Here is a 19,546-nt window from a genome sequence, read left to right as displayed (position 1 = left end):
AAAAAATGAATCTGTCCAGTGGCCTCCACTGTGCACGTTGACTCTTTTGCGCTGTGAGTGAAAAAGGAAGAAAAAGAACATCCTGCAAACCCTGATCTTTTGTGAATGCCAAAGGCCAACACAGTGGAATTGAACATCTGATTAGAATCATGATTTGGAATAAATAATGGAAACAGAATTTTGGAATTTTGAATCCATCAAATTTTCACACCTTGCATGGATGCAGATATGCAAATATGCAGTAGTACTATGAGAAAAAATAGAAAGAGACATTATCCGAATATTAGCCAAAGTGCGCATAAACTAAGAAAACGACTCGAGTCTGCCCTAGCTGTAGCCTTTACTTCTGAAGCAAATATCTACTAAATTGCTCTACGAAAATGACATAAAACTAACTTAATTCCATATATCTGAGAAATACAACTTTTAAAAGTGTGAGAATATATGCAGCATCCAGGATGTTGCAGAACTCACTGCCCCAATTTAAGATTTGGTTCTTGTCCAACGTATGTATATGCTTAGGTACATGAGAGAATTGCTTTGTAATAGTTGCAACTCTCATGGTGCATGTTTTGAGAGAGATAGATACAAGGGTATATAGATTACAATCGGGAATAGCTAAGAATCCCTCCAAAATACTGAAGAAAAACATACCTGGAATGGAACTAATATTTCTACACCAGGCATGTCGCTCCTTAGTATTGTAGAAACAATAGTCTCATTATTTTTTTTTCTTTGAGCAAAAACACTTACATTTCTTAGAAAGTAATGCAATACATATGTGTGTGTGTGTGTGTGTGATTTGGTGCAATGCAGTATGTGACGGCTGATGTATGAGCAGTGCCAGTGCTAGTTCCCTTGTCTAAATCAAAAGGAGAATCATACATTAAAAGGATAGCAACGTCACAAAACCACTCAGGTAGTGGGAACAAGTGCCCCCTCTTTCTCCTCATTTTCTATGTTGGGGCAGAAGATTCCAACACTTAACCCTCACCAGGGTTTCTTTCTTTCTATTAATTAGATTAGTTTGGACGCTAACCTTTTGTTAAATACGAACAATTTTTTGCTTAATCATCATGCATCCTATCCAATGTATCCATTACAAGTACTGTACTATCCAATAGATTATTACTATAATAATAATATATTTCACATCGTTCGGGCAATCCCTTCATATGTATTTTAATTAAATCGATACGATATTATTCTCCTCTTTTAGTTTTAGCTATATGAAGTTTAATTAATTATAGAACTATCATCACTTGGCAATTAATTACTCTTTAAAAATAAAGTGGCCGGGCAGAAACCCTAATTGGTACTGCACTCAGAGTTGGTGATGTCAATCTGAATTTTATATATAGATATACATACATACATACATACATACATATATATATATATATATATATATATCTGTGTGCGCGCGCAAGTCTGCAAAGGCTTTTTGATGAAAAGATATGATCCTTTCCGGTAATAGTTTTCTAGGTACAAATGAAAAAAAAACTAATTAAGTGGTTAAACAGGAAGGTTAAGTACAAAAGTTGAATGGATCTGCTTAACTATCTGTTTGAGTTTTGTGATGAAAAGAAAGGTGATACAAAAGTTAACTGTGGGGATATATATATATATATATATATATCTCCTAAGTGGCTTTCAGCGACAGAAAGGGCATATATATTTGACGGGATGAAGTAAAAATGGTCTCAAATCGTGTTTAAAGGCTAATTAATATTTAGTAATGGTTTAGGCTTATATGCACGAAATTAAACTACAATTAATGTAGAATATGGAATCCATGCCACAGCACAAAAAGGAGAAAGAATATTGTTAAATACTTAAAAGCGTTGATTAACATAAAAACACTTTGGTACATGTCCTGTTTATGTTGATAAAGTTCATATTCAAGCAGTAATTTGGTACCAAATGTCAGAAAACAAGGAAAGAATAAAGTTAACTTCCCTATTAAGTTTGCGTGCTATGTATGTCCCATTTTCGTTCGTAAAGTTTGCAATTAAACCATGCAAATTTTGATTGACCAAAAAAAAAAAAAAAAAAACATGCATTTTGGTTTGAGGTCATGACTTACAATTTTTTATTAACCATCACATTTTGATTTCTAACTACTATGAAACTTGTATAATTCTGATCACTGTATTTATATCTAAAAAAGTTTTGTCGAATATTTATCTCTAAAATTGATTTTGATCAATATATATGTTTCCATAAGTTAGCAGTCATAGTCTTTCTGTTAATATTTTTAACGTCTGACTGACAAAAGGATTAAGATTGCTAACTTATATATAACAACATAGTGACCAAAATTGTAGCAAATAAAACACAGTGATCAAAATCGATCTTAAACACAAACACGGTAACCAAAAAGTTCTTTAATCCATTTCTTTTATTTTGGAGGATCTGTAATATCAGGGCCGGTTTAAATGCCTATATGACACAAAACAATTAGAATTTCCCATAAACCAAAATATACATACACGAAGTAATTTCCCTTTTCTCTACTTGTCTGTCTTCTAGCCACATATCTTTTTGTCATGTTTATAAAGGATCCATTATCATTGACAGCATTCATGTGTAAAAAGAACTGTTAATAAAAGGTACATAGACAGACACACAGATGGACTCTTGAGTCATGAAAGATGCTTAAAGATGATAAAACCCTAGCTAGCTAGTTACAACATCATGCAGCATGCATGCCTTCCTAGGACGAACCAAATAAATAATGAGCCCATCTACTCATCTTTGATCCCTCACTGTATATGAGGAACTCGTGTATTGTATCAGAAAAGGAAAAAGAAAAACATTTCGATTATCGTCTAGAGAAAATTGCAACCGTTACGTACGATTACTAGTCTTATGTATAAAGCATCAGCATGCGGGTTTTTCCATGAGGTTTTCGAACTTAAGACCTTTTCAATTACACATAAAGTGTTGAAATACATATACAGATAGAGATAGGGTGGGAAAACGCAGGGCCAAGTGCCGGAGGCAATGGGACCTGCTGGGCGGAGAGGGTAGCAAGCAAAGCATAAAGTGGTGGCTGAGTGATCATGCTGATGCTGACAGAGGTGGGGGATATATTACAATGGCAACGCACCCAAAAAGTCATGATCCCCCACAACATAATTTCCTCAATGTTCCCTGGCCCCTACTCCCCCTATGTAGTCACAGTCTCCACCTGGTCTGCTTGGCTTGCTAGCTAATTCTCTTTACTTGATCAAATAATTGATCCTATGAAATCATAAATGGTTTGATTTGATCTCATTGTGGGTTATGTCTTACAATGGGTTAGCAATAATATGGTTTGACGAGAATCAAATCTAAAACCTCTCACTTATAAGTGATAAGGAATATCACTAGACTGTAGTACTAAATGACAGGACCCTATCAAGTCAATCCAAATCTACAATTTATACTTCCACAATCAAGTGTTAAATATCTTATTTCTAGTGTTCAGCAACAAAGCATGTGTCGATTCTACCACTTACGAACTAGTTTTACGACTAGAACTCGCACGCGACCTATTTCATACACCCATATCTCTCTATTCTCTCCATGTATCAACCATGCATGCAATATGTTTCATACACTTCTATCTCTCTTGTCTTGTGTTTTCTGGTTAACCCCCTACGAAAATTCAATTGGCAGCTTTTTAAATCTGGATTTCTTAGTTCATACAGCTTTTGGAAAACGAAAGTTAGCTTTCCCTTCCCTACACAACCAAAACCCTGCTCAAAAAAATCTGGCAAAATCTATCTTGTTTTTTAAAGGCTGTGTAGCATTATTTGCCTATCATTTATGATATTGATAGCACAAAAATGTTTAGATCATGGAATATATCACTACATCAGCAAGAGCTACATGATTAAGACCTTACAAAGTATATGCCCTAATCGTGCTTAAAATCTCTTTTAAGTGGATATCAAAGATTAAAGAAGCATGTTTAAGTGGAGAAGTGGGATTCATAAATAATTATGGTAGTTTGAAATTGGACACGCCATCAATGAGATCACTAAGCTAGTGATGCAAGTTTTGCTGCCACTTTAACCACCAATTGCCTATTCTTTTCTATCCTTATCCAATGATTGTTGTCATTGTCATTGGATACACACAATCTAAATTTCCGACCAATTAACTTAGTGGGATTTTACTGTGGCTTCAGGTATGGACCCAAGCATGTAGCAAAACCTTAAAGCAGAAGAAGTATGTCCGAGTGCATTGTTATTACGACATCCTAAGCAACCGACACAATGACGTGTAAATATTTTTTCTACTTAATATTGTAAATGATAGCAGTGTATCCATTTATGTAAGTTGATATGCTAAAACAATATATTTGTTAGACTTCACCTTGTAATGGAATTCAATGTGAAATAGTAAAAACTGTTTAGTTACATCATCCACCCAAAACATTCCGTTCTAGAAGCATCATTAGTGTAGGTTAGAATAACAAGTATATATTCCTCACCCCACATCTGTAAAAGTAACGAGTACAAATTACTGTGGGAATTGTTATTAGCATTCCAAATTTCTCTATCTAGACTCTAAATTTTCTATATTTAGAAGAAAAAAATACACTTGTGAGGAGTATAGAATGAGATTTTTGGAGTACTAATAACACTTCCCATTACTGTTGTTAGTTGAATTATGCTCTTCAAGTACCTCCACTCTTATCAAGGTAATAAGTTATTTGATCTCTTCAAATTAAGAAATTCTAATCCATTTTAGTACAATATTGACATTTTTAATCATTGGACAACATATTGGCCCAAAATAAATACAACGAAAATGGTCATTGGCCAACAGAAGTTGATTACTTCAGCAATAGGCACCATCTATTTTATTCTTTTTTTCTTAAATATATTGGAGCACTACTATATGTTGCTTTATTCTAAATTTGAAAAAGGTGTAACTGGACTCGTTTGGAATTACTTTTAAAATGACTGAAAACACTTTTAAAATAAATGTTTTGGGAACCAATCCTTGAAAAAATGGAAGTGAATCCTAAAAAAGCGCTTGAAGTGCTTCCTGCAAGAAGTATATAACTGGTTCTTTTTTTTTTTTGTAGAAAACACTTAAAGTGCTTTTGGAACACAAAATAAATTTCACCAAAATTGTTTTCAGTCAATTTAAAAATATCTAAAACGAGTATTATATAGCTTTACATCGATGGATATCTTAATAAAATTGTTACAATTTAAACTTCCAAATAAATAAAATGGTCATCTAATAGTATTGTTCCATTGTTAGACTTTTGTGCATCCAATTTTTAGATAATGAATCTGAACCACACATCATGACAAAGTTTTATTTTGATCAATAATTTAGAGTCTTTAAACTCACAATCTAATGAATTTAAATATTTTACTACAAAATATGACAAGAAAACATTAATAAATGTCCTTGAATCTTCTTCATTTATTCTGTTCGATGGCTAAAAATAAAGAATATTTTGTTAGAGGTAAAAAAGAGTATCGATAGCACCACCGAATATATATCCATATCCTGGCCCCATGAATCATTGGTTCATATATTTTATAGGCCCATAAACCCTTAATGCTCCATCGGCATGAGCCAACCGTGAAGTACACACAACCAAAAAAGGCCAAATCCGTGACACCATTGGAGGCGTAGAAACACATACATTGCCCCCGCTATAAATACCATAACTCACCACCTCCATTTTCATCAGCTCAAATTTCCTCACCTTCTTTCCATCTACTCAAAAACCTTTCTAATTTCCAAAACTCCAATTAAAAACAAAAATATGAGAACTGTAATTGCCTTCTCTACTGCAATTCCGGCAGCGAAATCTCCACCGGAATCATCACTGCAGCCAACTCCTACAACCAGGGGGCAGCAGCAGCGCTCGCCGTGGCACTCTCCGGTGCCCTACCTCTTCGGAGGCCTGGCGGCGATGTTGTGTCTGATTGCTTTTGCCCTGTTGATCCTGGCATGCTCTTACTGGAAGCTTTCGAGTCGGCTGGAGGACAGAGAAGGCGGCGAGGGTGACTTGGAGAGCGGCGACGACGAGAAAGGCGACGGGTCGAATAAACCAGTGAAGGTGTTCGAGGAGAAGATTTTGGTTATCATGGCGGGGAATGAGAACCCAACTTTCTTAGCCACGCCGGTTTCGGTTTGCTCGAAAGCTGCTACTTTCGGCGGCGGCGATGAGAAGGTGGTGGACGGTCAGGGCATGAGTAAAGACGGAGAGAACGAGGAGATTTCTGAGAAAGTGAAAGAGGAAATGGGGTCCCATGATCACGAAGAACCCGAAAATATTCGAAACCAAGACGATGTATCGGAGACTCAACCGAGGAGATTACAAGAAGTCCAACATGAAAACCAGTGAGCTCATCTCAGCTTGCTCTGTTTCAGTTTTGGCATGTTTACGAGAGAGAGAGAGAGAGAGTGCTTTGTTCTTTCTTTTTTGGGTCTCCTCTGTTGTCGTCCTTTCTTTTTTATGGTGGGGTTTGGGGAATTTTTATGTTTTTGATCCGGAAATGTAAATTTTTGATGAGATTTATTAGTTTTGATGAGATTTAAAATTAAAACATAATTAACTAGTTGATGTTAGAGGTTTTTGTTCTTGTCTTCCCATTTTAATTTCTTAATTAGTGGCGTATTGTACTAATTAAGAAGGATCATTTATCTTTCTTTGCCTTTCTTCCCCCACGCATTTTTCCAAACATAGAAAAGGTATGGGTTTGGAGCACAAGAAGTTCTAATGATGTTGAGGTTTCATCTTGACGTCTCGAGTTCAAATATCATGAACGATAATGACGCAAAATTAGGGATAGCAAACAAAATTAGTTACCCATAGAAACCGTATCATTTAAATCTTCGCTTTGAATACCACTAACTCAAACATTATGGGAACCAAATTGGTATAAAATGTTGTGGTGTCATGGAATAATGTTTTAATGAATACATTGTATAAAGATAAAAATATATAATAGGAAAAGGAATAAAGTAGAAAATGAAGACGTTCTCATAATGAGTGTAACCATAATATCTAAGCAGCAGTTTCTCAAGTCTATCATGTACATATAATATTTTGTAAATAATTGAAAATATTGATACATTACATTCCCGTTACATAAGTTATTAATGAAAAAATGGTACACCTCCCAACTCCTAATTCGATGCCTAGAAATTTTAAGGTTGGCTTTGTTCGACCTAAATAGTTAAAACGAACTGTGCTAACCTGGAGCAATCATGGATCAAAGTTTTTGTTTACTTGAACCTCAAGGAATCTTCTACACGCTACTAACCCTTATGCATATGTTAGGCGTGAAGGAATTCCTTGTATTTATGTTGGGCTTGAAATTCACATTTTTGGTCGAGTTAATGTTTGGATCCGATTTTGTGTGACTCGACCCATATACTATAAGTTGTTGGATGAGAGAAATATTAAGGATCAGGATTGGCTTTCGGATAAAGGTTGAATTAATCGCATAATCTATCTAGATTCAAAGTCTTAGTTGAAGACGATGAGACTTGGCGGCGATAAAGTTTCAGGCGAGAACTGATCTGAGTATGTTTAGAGAATATGCCTAGAAATTGGAATGTTATCAGAATTTTACAACTCAGCAGACTTGGTCATCACAAAGTTGCAACATGGAGAGGGCCATTCAACTCAACACATAAACCCAAATGCTCTACACAAAACCTCGCTCTATGTGAAACTTTCTCACACCTCCGATAAAAATACTAAATTGCTGAACCTAGTGCAAAGGATCTTGAACTTAGCAATGAATTGAATAACCTTGTCTTCAGATTCTAAAACTCTAGGCCGAGAGTATTCCTTACTTAACCGTTGTCGCTCAGTGCATAAGTCAACAACGCGCTATACACCACACCACCACATCCATTATACTCGTTCAACCAAGCTCGATCATAAGTTGGTACAACCATATTTACAAAACTCATCAATTGTTCGACATGCACCCCACGTAAGTTTTGTAATTTCTAAGGTCAATAACTACATAAAAGAACTCCACAACTCACATGGAAAGCTTCTAAGACCATCTCCAAATGAGATGTCAAAAATGTCACATAGACATATAACAATAACAAATAACGTAGAATTTACTCCAACTAAGATGTCAAAATTGACATGAAAAAAAGGCTAAGATGATATGGACAAAGAAATGTTAAATTTGAAGCTACCTATGATTTTTGTTATTTCCAAAGGCACTCCACTTATCTTACATTAAATGTTAGCATATTTAATTATTATTTTTATTATTTTTAAAGTAACAACAACTTAATTTTTAAGGAAAAATAATGAAAAGAACTTGAAAATTTTGAGTTTTAACGATAAGAACAAAATAAAGGGTAAAGTGAATAGTACTAGGTTTGACTTTTTAATGTAAAAATATAGTTTCCGCGGACTTTTCGTTAAAACTTCTTAATTTTTATTATTTTTGTTTAAAAAAATATAAATAAAGTAATAAATTTTGACATATCAGATGAAATTTTTTTTAATAAAATATCGAATTACCAATTCAACCATCTTTTGAATTTGACGTAAAAAAGTTCTAAATGAACGCATGTTGTAGTAAAGACTCCGAGGGTGCGTTTGACAAGTTGGATGGGGGATTCAGATTGGAGCACGAGAAAGCTGAGGTCAGACTTGGCTACTTACTTGGGAAGCATGAGAGAGATACACGCGTAAGTGTCTGATTGGGTTCGGGTCCATTGGAAAGCTACGCGCAAGCACGAGCCTTTGAAGCCTTTGAATTGTCCGGCGCGGCGCCACGCGAAGGCGCGTCCCCGCTTTAATCATGATCTTGATATCGTGATTACAGTCAACAGTCTACACTCTACAGGGCACAGAAGTCAGGTGTACATTTGTAACTGTAGGCGTGCAGCTACAATATCCTTACTGGGGCGCGGTCCATGAAGTTGGTAAAGGGCCGGACCAACAAAATAAAAACCACTAGCCCAATTGGGCATAGAAATCACATTAGGCCCGACCCGAATACAAAATTCGTCCTTCGACCCGGATTTATTTATTTATTTATTTTTATCAAACTGAATTTTACTTGAAATTGGTGGATGCACAATGAGCTCTTAGAATATTGATTACAAATAAAAGACATTTTTTTTATTTACATTTTTAGAATATGTAATTATGAATTTTACTTCAACGAGGGAGATGTGAATTTAAATTTTTATTTCACTTTTTCTTTAAATGACGGAGTCCACTATCTTAAGGTATAAAAAAAAAAAATTACATTTTAATCTATATTTTTCAGCCAAGATAAAAAAATTTATATTATGTACATCGAAGAGCTTTCCAGTCAAGAAAAAAAATATAAAATACCCATTTCAAAGCATTAGAAATCTCACCGGTCATTGGAGATCCTCGTTTAATTGTAATTCTCTTCACACTCTTAGAATAAAAAAGAAATATTGGGAGAAAATGATTAAGAGTTCGTTTGAAAATATTTTTAAAATGACTGAAAGCGTTTTTATAAAAATATTTTTTGAACTAATTTTTAATAAAAATAAAATTGAATCTTAGAAAATAACTTGAAATGCTTCTTATAAGAGCACATAACTGATGTTTTTTGCGAAAAACATTTTAAGTGTTTTGGAATTCAAAAATATTTTATCTACTTTCAATCATTTTAATGCACTTTCAAACAAACTCCAAATTCAAAATTTCGAATGCTCGTCTAAGAAAATAAATGTAAATTTCTTATGAGGTAGTAAATCTATATAGCAATCTCATTAAAAGCAAGCGCAATTTATTGCCACTAAAATTCGAATCCAAAAATTGCAAAAGTAAATAAAGTCAAACTCAAAAAAATCCAATTACAATTGGCAGTTACAAAAATATTAAATGCGTTTTCAAAAAAGAGAAATGACGTTATCACCTTTTTCTGGGTATATAAGAAAGAACAATGTGGCACTCTTGAATGCTACATTGACAAATACAAAGATGAAGGGGCAGGCTTTCTTCCCTCTGCTTATAGTCCTCCTCTTGGTTTTCTCTAACGGTAAATGAAATTCTCCTATCTTCGTTTCTTACACGATTATACTCCAAACTACTTTAATCTACTAAAAATGTATTCCAAATTCAAATCCAAGGACAACAGACGCACTGCATTTTTGAAATCCCATCATTTGTTTGAGAGAAATTACATTAATCAATTAGGTGTTTAACCTCGTTTTAACATTTTCTTGTTTGCGGATTAGGTACATTGCAAGGAGAGGCAGAACGATCATGCTCCAAGTCCATCCCTCTTGAGGGCTGCTCAAAAGAGGAATGTGTCTTAGAATGCGTTAGAGTAATTGGCGTAAGTATCAACGGTTGCTGCATCAATGAACATACATGTTGTTGCATAGAATAGTGTATATTTCTCCATCATCGACCGAGGGAGTAATCGATAAAGTAGAAACTAAGAGTTGATCGAGTAAATGATTATGTCTAAAATGTTATTTTGACTTACCAATGAATAAAATTCGGCTCAAAAGCTTGCTTATGTGTTTTTTATTTTATTTTTTAGAATACAATGGTATATTTATGCAATTGGGTGGGCGAATAAATTGTTCAAACTGCCATCAACGAGATTCAAATCTAAGGCCTCTCAGTTACAGGTTGTAAGCGAAGAAAAATATCACTCGACTTTAGTACTGAGTTACTCTCATATGATGAATCTGAGACTCAGCCGAGGAGATGTAAATTTTTATGTTTTTGATCCATAAATGTAAATTTTTTTATGAGATTTATTAGTTTTGGTGAGATTTAAAATTAAAACATAACTAACTAGTTGATGTTAGAGGTTTTTGTTCTTGTCTTCCCATTTTATTTTTTTAATTAGTGGCGTATTGTACTAATTAAGAAGGATCATTTATCTTTCTTTGCCTTTCTTCCCCACGCATTTTTTTCAAACATAGGGAAGGCATGTGTTTGGAGCACAAGAAGTTCTAATGATGCTGAGTTTCATCTTGACGTCTTGAGTTCAAATATCATTGAGCGACAGTGACGCAAAATTAGGAACCGAAAACAAAACTAGTTACCCTATCTCCTTGCTCCCTCTCTCTCTCTCTCTCTCTCTCTCTCTCTCTCTCTCTCCCCCCTTAAATTTTAACAACCAAAGTAAAAAATTTCACTGACTCTGTGAGTAGGCATATACTAGTGGATTACAAAGAAAAACCTTATTTTATTTTATTTTACATTTTTAGCATATATAATTATGAATTCTACTCCAACGAGGGAGATATAAATTTAAAATTCTATTTCACTTTTCCTTTAAATGACGGAGTCTACTCTCTGAAGGTGGAAAAAAGAAATTTTATATTATGTCCATTGAAGAGCTTTCCAGTCGAGAAAAAATAAAAAATAAAATACCCATTTCAAAGCATTTAACATCTCACAGTGGCCATTGGAGATGCTCGTGTAATTGCAATTCTCTTCACACTTTCAAAATAAAAAAGCGATATTGAGTGAAAATGATTAAGAGCTTGTTTGAAAATGTTTTTAAAATAACTGAAAGCGTTTTTATAAAAATATTTTTGGAACCAATTTGTAGTAAAAATATAAGTGAATAATGCTTCTTACACTTTAAGTGCTTTTGGAACCCTAAAAACATTTTCTCTACTTTTAATCATTTTAAAACATTTCTAAACGAGCTCCAAATTCAAAATTTCGAATGCTCGTCTAAGAAAACAACTGTACATTTCTTATTAGGTAGTAAATCTATATGGCAATCTCATTAAATGCAAGCACAATTTAATGCCACTAATTCGAAATCCAAAAATTTCAAAAATATTAATGAGTTTCCAAAAAAGACTGACAGTGTGAAATGACGTTAATCACCTTTTTTTGGGTATAAAACGAAGAACAATGTAGCACTCTTGAATGCACGTTGACAAAAGACAAAGATGAAGGGGCAAGCTTTCTTTCATTTGCTCATAGTCCTCCTCTTGGTTTCCTTTACTGGTAAATGAAATTCTCTTATCTTCGTTTCATTGATGATTATACTCTAAACTACTTTGAAAAATGTATTTCAAATTCAAATTCAAGGACGACAGAGACACTACATTTTTGAAATTCCGTTATCCGTTTGAGAGAAATTACGTTATTTAATTCATGTTTAACCTCGTTTTAACATGTTCTTGTTTGCATGTTAGGTACATTGAAGGAGAGGTTTTAACATGTTCTTGTTTGCAATTGGGTGGGCGAATAAATTGGTTTGAACCATCTTCAACGAGATTTGAATCTAAAACTTCTCATTTATAGATTATAAGCGAAGAAAAATATCACTCGACTGGTAGTATTGAGTTACTCTCATCTGATATTGAGAGGATGCATAAATAAATAGGAAAACTTTTTTAGGCTTTGCCCCAACAGGATGCAGAAGGAGCTTTTAGCCCAATCTAAATGTAATAAAAAAGATACAGAACAACGAGGGAGGTTGACATCTAGACTTCACTGCATAACAGAGTAACGGAGAAACTCTTAAAATAATTCAACTAAAATCGACATATTTCATTGATATTTCCGATATTTCGGTTAAATATCGGAGAAACTCTTATAGTTTGTGACATTCTCTAAAGTTGCGTTTTAAAATTTTCATCATTTCCATCGAAAGCAGCCGATATTGAAATTTATATCGAAATCTCCATCAACACCGATAATTTAAACACTAGCTACCACAAAGAAAAGGGAGCTTTATATAGCATTTGTTCTCAAAGACACAGATGAGGTGTTTCTTCCCTCTGCTGACACTGCTCCTGCTGTTCTTCTCTAATGGTATATTAACATCTAATCTCTTCTTAATATCGGGTTCTTTCTCTATTTTTTGCATTTTCTAAATTGTTTCGTGATTCTGTGCACTTCGAGGAGAGGCACGAAACCTGCTCGAATGCTCCTATCCTGTTAAAAATGCTCGAAATATAAATGTGCAAAGATTTAGAATAGCGCACTCGAGCTCCTCTGCCCGATTCCCGTTCTTCCATGATCGCTTATGTCCGAAGAAATGGTTGCACCCAAACAATTCAAAAAAATAATCTTATTTCAGGATGCATAGCAAATGCAACAATGTTTTTGCACTAGACTAAGGGGAGGGGAGAGTTTGAACCCGGACGCGGTGGCATTTAAGATAAAATCTTATTCACCACGACAATCCACCCACTGGCTAACAAATGCAACAATTAAACTTCATCAACAAACGCTTTGATCACTTCTTACCAGAAACTTCATCCGGGGTTTTGGTAGTCATCTGATCAACTGCATGAACTGTGTTCTGAAGCTCCTCCCATATGGCTTTGTACACCATCCTCTGCCTATTTACAGCCGACTGTCCCTCGAACGACGAGGAGACGACATCAATGACCACATGTCGGCCATCCCCACTCAGATCTTCTACGCTAACGGATTCAGCATTTAGCTCCTCCTTGATCTTTTTCTTCATGGACTCTATGAGGGGGGAGTCGATGGAGCCAGCATTGCCCACGCTCGAGGATCGAGGACTGAATCTCCTCACACCACTATATTCCAGTCTCATATTCCTCCTGTTTTCATTGCTGATTGCTCTATGGTGCAGCAATACTAACTGTGTTTTCCTTGGTTGAGAAAATAAGGATGGCAGAGCTCGACTAAGGGCGCAGGAGGCTGATAACACTGTATGGACGCACCATCATTGACTTCACCGCCATTCTTCCCTTTCTACACTTCTACTTGAAACCCTAAATCTCTAAGCTACGTATCGTTGCACTCCGTTCTTATGCAAGAATTGGGCACCTGTACGAATATGATGGTGCAAATTAAAAATGGAAAAGAATAAATCATATAACATAAAGTTTTGCTAAGCCAATTTTATATGAACATTACTCCCTGCAAGTTCGAATAACAGTCAATATTAAACCATACTGGGATTGCTGATTGCTTCTGAAAGCGCTTCTAACTACGTTTGGCAGAAAAACATAAAAATGCTTTTACCCATAATCTCTTTTTGAAGAAGCACCCAGAATTTTAATCAGAAATTCAGCATGTTTATAATACAAGCTCTTCTAGCATAAGCACTTATGAGCAGGCTTCCTACATAAGCATTCCTAAACTGTTTCAAACTGCTTTTAGAATGCTTAAAAGCGCTTTAGAAAACCAACTAAAAGGGCTTCTTTTAACATTTGGCATAAGTGCTTTCAAGAGAAGCACTTCCAAACTGCCCTTAAACTACACAATCTCCAATAAGTTGCAAAAGGGTCCAAATTTTGGCTCGCTTTGAAGTGCTTTTAAAATAACTAAAAGTGTTTTGCTGAAATAATTTCTAGGTTCCAAAAGCACTTTCATCAACAGTGTTTGGAGTCATTTTAAATCTGCTTCCAAACGAACCCTCTATCATTAGCTATAAGCCTGTACCAAATGAAAGTATCATTTACCATGTGTTGCTGAATCCTTCAACTAAATTCACACTAATCTTCAAAACTCACACTATCAAATCCAGTGATTAACCTAATTAACCATATTCAATTAAATCTTGAGTAAACCCAGAAATAGCAATCCGCTATTGAAGCCGTAAAACAGTAAAATCAGAAGGAAATTCCACAGCAGAGGTTAAAAAATGTAAACTTTACAGCAATTCGTAGGTTTTATTTACAGAGTCAGAGAAATTTACTTACCTCGCGGTTTGAATACGCTCGATGCGAGAGAGAGGTTGGGAGGTACAGAGCGGCAGAGCAAAGAAGAGGAAAGAAAGGGGAAATCGGTACGTTAGGGATTTTCAAGGGTAATTATGTAAAATTATAAAAAGAATAATGGAATATTTACTAGCAATTTGATCTGAGCTGTTTAATTTTCTTTAGGTACAAATCCGATGGTACATTCAATAACCCCGTCATGTAAACATATGCTTTCACATAGTACTATGGTCTGGTGGTATTTCTTCACTTGTATGTGAAGGTTCTTAGATTCAATTCTCGCCAAAGATGAATTTGAACCACGTTATTGCTAGTCCATTATGAGGTTAAACTCTCTCCCTCTCTCCCATATTATAAATAATATCGTTAGTTCAAAAAATAAAAAATAAAACAAAAACATATTCGTCCACATATTTTCTTCTTCTCGCACCTCGGAGCAACTTCACCCTCCCAATTGCTTGGGTGATTGAATACCCAAAAAACCCACAAAATCCTTTTCACCCTAAGCCCAACCAGTCGGGCTACAGAGGAGAGAAGAAGAGCCCGACTACTCAATCGGGCAACTATAGTCCAACCCATCGTCTGAAACCATTTGACGTCAGCTGACCTCAATTACGTAATAATTTTTTTTTCCACCAATGCGTGTGCTTCATGTGAGCGTGAGTGGTCCCACATAATGCAGGAGGGGAAAACGATTCTCGTCGGATTCTTTTCTTAGGGATCATAGAGATCTCGTGATCTTATCCGTTCATCGTATATCGTGTCGTCAGAAATCATTCAAAATTTAAAAATTAAAAATAAATATGAATAGTACCTAACGAAAACTGACTGCATATGGCACAACATGCATTATTAGATTACAAAAAAAAAATGGCATCCAACGATTCATATTAATTCTGTTAAAAAAAAGTTTAAAAATCATAAAAAAATACAAAAAAACAAAAAAAAAAAAAAAGAAAAAGTAAGAGAATATGAACCGTGATGTGACAGAGACGAGATTGTGATTTTGGAGAATAATACGTGACGTGATGAGATTGGTTAAAAATCCTATTTGAATTTATTTATTGAAAATAATGAATTTGAAGTCTTACATATTAATAACATCGTCTATTCATAATACTTAAATGATTGTAAGTGATGGATTAACATGATGATTTGTGTCTTCCTTTTCAACCTCTACCTCCCGAATTCAATTTTTTTTCCACTCCTTTTAGTCTAAAATAACTATCGCTTGTGTCTAAAAATAATAATACATAAATGACTAATTTCACATAATGCTTCTATTAAAATAGGATAATGTTAAAGAGATTAAATTTTTAAACGAAATTATGTGTCACTAATTAGAAACAAACACGTTAATAGACACTTAATTAAAACTACAACTACATCATTTAATTTGTAAATTTGGTATTCTTAACATTACCTATTACAGTAATCTAAACATCATTTGACCGTTTTAAATGAATATTGGTGACTGAGATTGGAAGAGAAGAAAAATTGACAGAAATTGTTTTTTTAAACGTTTTACACATGTGCACCGCGTTTGCACAAAATCCTCTGATTTGAAATATATGCCGACACACATAACAAATCTTTTCGAATTATATGTGCATTATTGGTGACATTTTTTCCATGTGTGGCAAATCATTTGTTACTTGCTATCTACCCGTTAGTCGAGGTGTTCATTTGTTATTTGCTATTTGCTATCTACCCGTGGTGGTTAGGGTGTGCCCATACCACCAGAGTCATACTCAACATTCTCATACAACTGTAGATCACGCGATAATTGAACGCGAGTATTACACGGGTGTACTCTTGATGGATCAGAGATACTAAATAATTCAAATTCAGAAATACAGACTTAGAGTTTATCACAAATACTGGACAACTCCATAGTGATTGACACAATAGGTTTTAGTGATTTGCTTACTAGAAATAGTGGGCCTCTTCCTCCTTATAAATAAGAGAACTTTAACGAAAAATTTCCGGTACTGTTTATTTTAACGAAAAATCACATTTTTACACTAAAAAATCAATACTGATACTATTCATTTTATCATTTATTTTGTCATTATCGTTAAAATTCAAAGTTTTCAAATCCCTTCTATTAGTTTTTGTTATAAATAATACACTTCTCCTCTCACAATCAGTTGAATTAACTCTTACGGTCAATTTTTCACGCGCAAGTTGGCACATCATTAATTTGAAGCGATTGATACAAATTACTCCACAAACATCAACGGTCAAAAATACATCTGGTAGGAGTAGCCCTAGCGTTTCCTAACCTACAAGACGGTCGATCTTCTTCTTCCTACATACACAGCGTATGGCTACTCCATTGAACACCAACTTTTTGAGCTCAAACTCGAGCATCGCGTGGGTCACTCACCCACCATTATTGTGGGCCCCACACCTACCCACGCTATCACGACACTGAAAAAGCTGAAGCAAAGGAAACTCAGAAGCCAATAAAGACGGAAGAGGATCCTCTATAGGATAAGAATTCTTCTGCTCAGCCTATCTGGACTGTTTAAATTTAATCAAACGGTTCCAAATAGAAAACTTTTTAAAAATTATAATAATTACAATCGTTAGATTAAATTTGAACGATTCAGATGAGCTGATCAGAGTATCCTCTTCCTGAGCTCAGGAGAGAGGATGCTCTTCCAATAAAGACCATGTCCCGTTGACCCCACCGTATGGCTAAGCTTCGCCCACGTATCGCCCCCCGATTGGGCCTTACCTAGATATCGAGGGCCCACAGGATAGACACCACACACTGAATCCAAACGCACAAAAGGAGAGAGAAAGAGAGTCTTTGTGTGTGAGTGACAAGAGTGAGTGCTTTTTAAACTTTACGAAAACTATTACATTGCAGCAGATTTCGGTCATGGCATCGAAGCTCTGCGACTCTTGCCAATCGGCGAAGGCGACTCTGTTCTGCCGCGCCGACTCCGCTTTCCTCTGCGTCAACTGCGACTCCAAGATCCACGCGGCCAACAAGCTCGCCTCCCGCCACCCCCGCGTCTGGCTCTGCGAGGTCTGCGAGCAAGCTCCAGTTCACGTCACCTGCAAGGCCGACGACGCCGCCCTCTGCGTCACCTGTGACCGCGACATCCACTCCGCCAACCCTCTCAGCCGCCGCCACGAGCGAGTCCCTGTCACGCCGTTTTACGATTCCGTGAACTCAGCTGCAGACTCGGTCCCCGCCGTCAAATCTGTCGTCAACTTCCTCGACAACCGCTACTTATCCGACGTGGACGGCGAGACGGAAGTGAGCAGGGAGGAGGCCGAGGCCGCCTCGTGGCTGCTCCCGAACCCCAAGGCGATGGAGAATCCAGATCTGAACTCGGGGCAGTACTTGTTCCAGGAGATGGATCCGTATCTGGATCTGGACTACGGGCATGTGGATCCGAAACTTGAAGAAGCTCAGGAGCAGAACAGCTGCGGCGCGGACGGCGTCGTTCCGGTGCGGAGCAAGAACATGCAGCCTCTGCTAGTTAACGACCAGAGCTTCGAACTCGACTTCTCCGCCGGCTCCAAGCCCTTCGTCTACGGCTACCACCACGCTCAGTGTCTGAGCCAGAGTGTAAGTCCTCTCAATTTTCTCCGTAACTAAACAGATCCTAAGAAAATTTTGCATTCAATCTCTGATCCTCTGCTTTGCGCCTCAGGTATCATCTTCGTCGATGGACATCAGCGTCGTGCCGGATAGCAACGCGGTGACGGACGCGTCGGATGCATACACCAAGTCACTGACCGCCGCTGTGGAGACATCGCAACTGGCGGTCCAGCTCTCGTCCGCGGATCGCGTGGCGAGGGTGCTGAGGTACAGAGAGAAGCGGAAGAACCGAAAGTTCGAGAAGACGATACGGTACGCTTCGAGAAAAGCGTACGCGGAGACTCGGCCGCGAATCAAAGGCAGGTTCGCGAAGCGCACGGAGGTGGAGATCGAAGCCGAGCGGATGTGCCGCTACGGCGTCGTTCCGTCGTTTTAGGTTAATAATGTAATTAACCGGTAATCAAGCTTTGTAATTTCGTTTTTGTTCCCGGGAAATCGGCTGTGGGTGTAAATATCGGTCGAGATCCGGTGTACCTGTACGATCCATGGAATCTTGGCCGTCGATTTTGTACAAGTTTTTCTTCTGCAGTAGTGAAATTTTAATTTGGTATTGGGCCGTATCAGAATCTGGATTGCTATTGGTTTTGGTGATTAGCATTAGGATTAATTTACTATATTAGGGAACCATTAAACTATTAATTTACTATATTAAGGAACCTTAACTTGCTAAAGCCCACATGCTTTACTTATTTTATTGTTAATTATTTCTTTTGTTCATAGTGATTTCTAGGGTCTTCCATTAAGGTCGGAGAGCAGGTGAACGATGTTTTCTGGGTCCCATTTGATTGAGCCGTGAGAGACTCACCTGCATATTCCACGTACTATGCGACGATATTTCAAATTAATAAGTATTATAAAAATAAAAATTGAAGTTATCGTATTATTGGTTTGAAATAATATAACAGTGTGTTGAAAAATGTATAAGCAAATGTCTAGGCTTTGATTTTTCTCGATCTTATCATCTCAAGTAAGGCGGAAGTTCCGCATGCATTCCTACAACGACCCAATTATGTAATTAAAGAGTTAAGGTTTCATCTTAAGGTTTCTCTTATTTCTCTGATATGGGTTTCATACTTTGAAGATTATATCCTGATCGTGTCTACTTTTTCTTGATCCCACCTAACGAGTCTTTGACCGACCAGTAATGTGATCCGCGTTCGGGCAAAAGAAACTTAAGCCTTGTTTGACACACCGTAAAGAACACCGGATAAGACTATTTTATACGAATCCGATGTTTGAGGCACTTTCGTATTA

General features: G+C 36.4%; 3 protein-coding genes across 3 annotated transcripts; 2 read left to right on the top strand and 1 right to left on the bottom strand.

The window, feature by feature from the left end:
• The first annotated feature begins 5,589 nt into the window (after positions 1 to 5,589).
• On the top strand, positions 5,590 to 6,597 carry LOC103949677 (protein GLUTAMINE DUMPER 5-like). The gene has a single exon (XM_009360786.3). It carries the CDS (start codon positions 5,783 to 5,785, stop codon positions 6,365 to 6,367), a length of 585 nt encoding a protein of 194 aa, XP_009359061.1. The 5' UTR covers positions 5,590 to 5,782; the 3' UTR covers positions 6,368 to 6,597.
• A 6,431-nt stretch (positions 6,598 to 13,028) lies between these two features.
• LOC103949681 (protein BOLA4, chloroplastic/mitochondrial) lies at positions 13,029 to 13,772 on the bottom strand. Its single transcript, XM_009360790.3, is given in 2 exon segments — positions 13,029 to 13,655; positions 13,657 to 13,772. Coding segments are annotated over 2 exon segments (477 nt in total). The 5' UTR covers positions 13,690 to 13,772; the 3' UTR covers positions 13,029 to 13,211.
• Positions 13,773 to 17,547: 3,775 nt separating this feature from the next.
• On the top strand, positions 17,548 to 18,842 carry LOC103949680 (zinc finger protein CONSTANS-LIKE 4). Its single transcript, XM_009360788.3, has 2 exons — positions 17,548 to 18,259; positions 18,345 to 18,842. The coding sequence occupies exons 1-2, from the start codon at positions 17,561 to 17,563 to the stop codon at positions 18,666 to 18,668; spliced, it is 1,023 nt and encodes a 340-aa protein (XP_009359063.1). The 5' UTR covers positions 17,548 to 17,560; the 3' UTR covers positions 18,669 to 18,842.
• The last annotated feature ends 704 nt before the right edge of the window (positions 18,843 to 19,546 follow it).

The sequence above is a fragment of a genome, unplaced genomic scaffold, assembly GCF_019419815.1.
Source record: "Pyrus x bretschneideri cultivar Hongxiangsu unplaced genomic scaffold, Pyrus_bretschneideri_v1 Contig28, whole genome shotgun sequence".
Taxonomy (NCBI): Eukaryota; Viridiplantae; Streptophyta; class Magnoliopsida; order Rosales; family Rosaceae; genus Pyrus; species Pyrus x bretschneideri.
Note: the sequence above shows the minus strand (reverse complement) of the source record. Positions and strands in the feature narration are given on the sequence as shown.

Coding starts and splice junctions, on each gene's coding strand:
- LOC103949677 (XM_009360786.3), top strand. CDS start 5,783: ATGAGAACTGTAATTGCCTTCTCTACTGCAATTCCGGCAGCGAAATCT.
- LOC103949680 (XM_009360788.3), top strand. CDS start 17,561: ATGGCATCGAAGCTCTGCGACTCTTGCCAATCGGCGAAGGCGACTCTG. Junction 18,260..18,344: donor CTCAGTGTCTGAGCCAGAGT/GTAAGTCCTCTC, acceptor TTTGCGCCTCAG/GTATCATCTTCGTCGATGGA.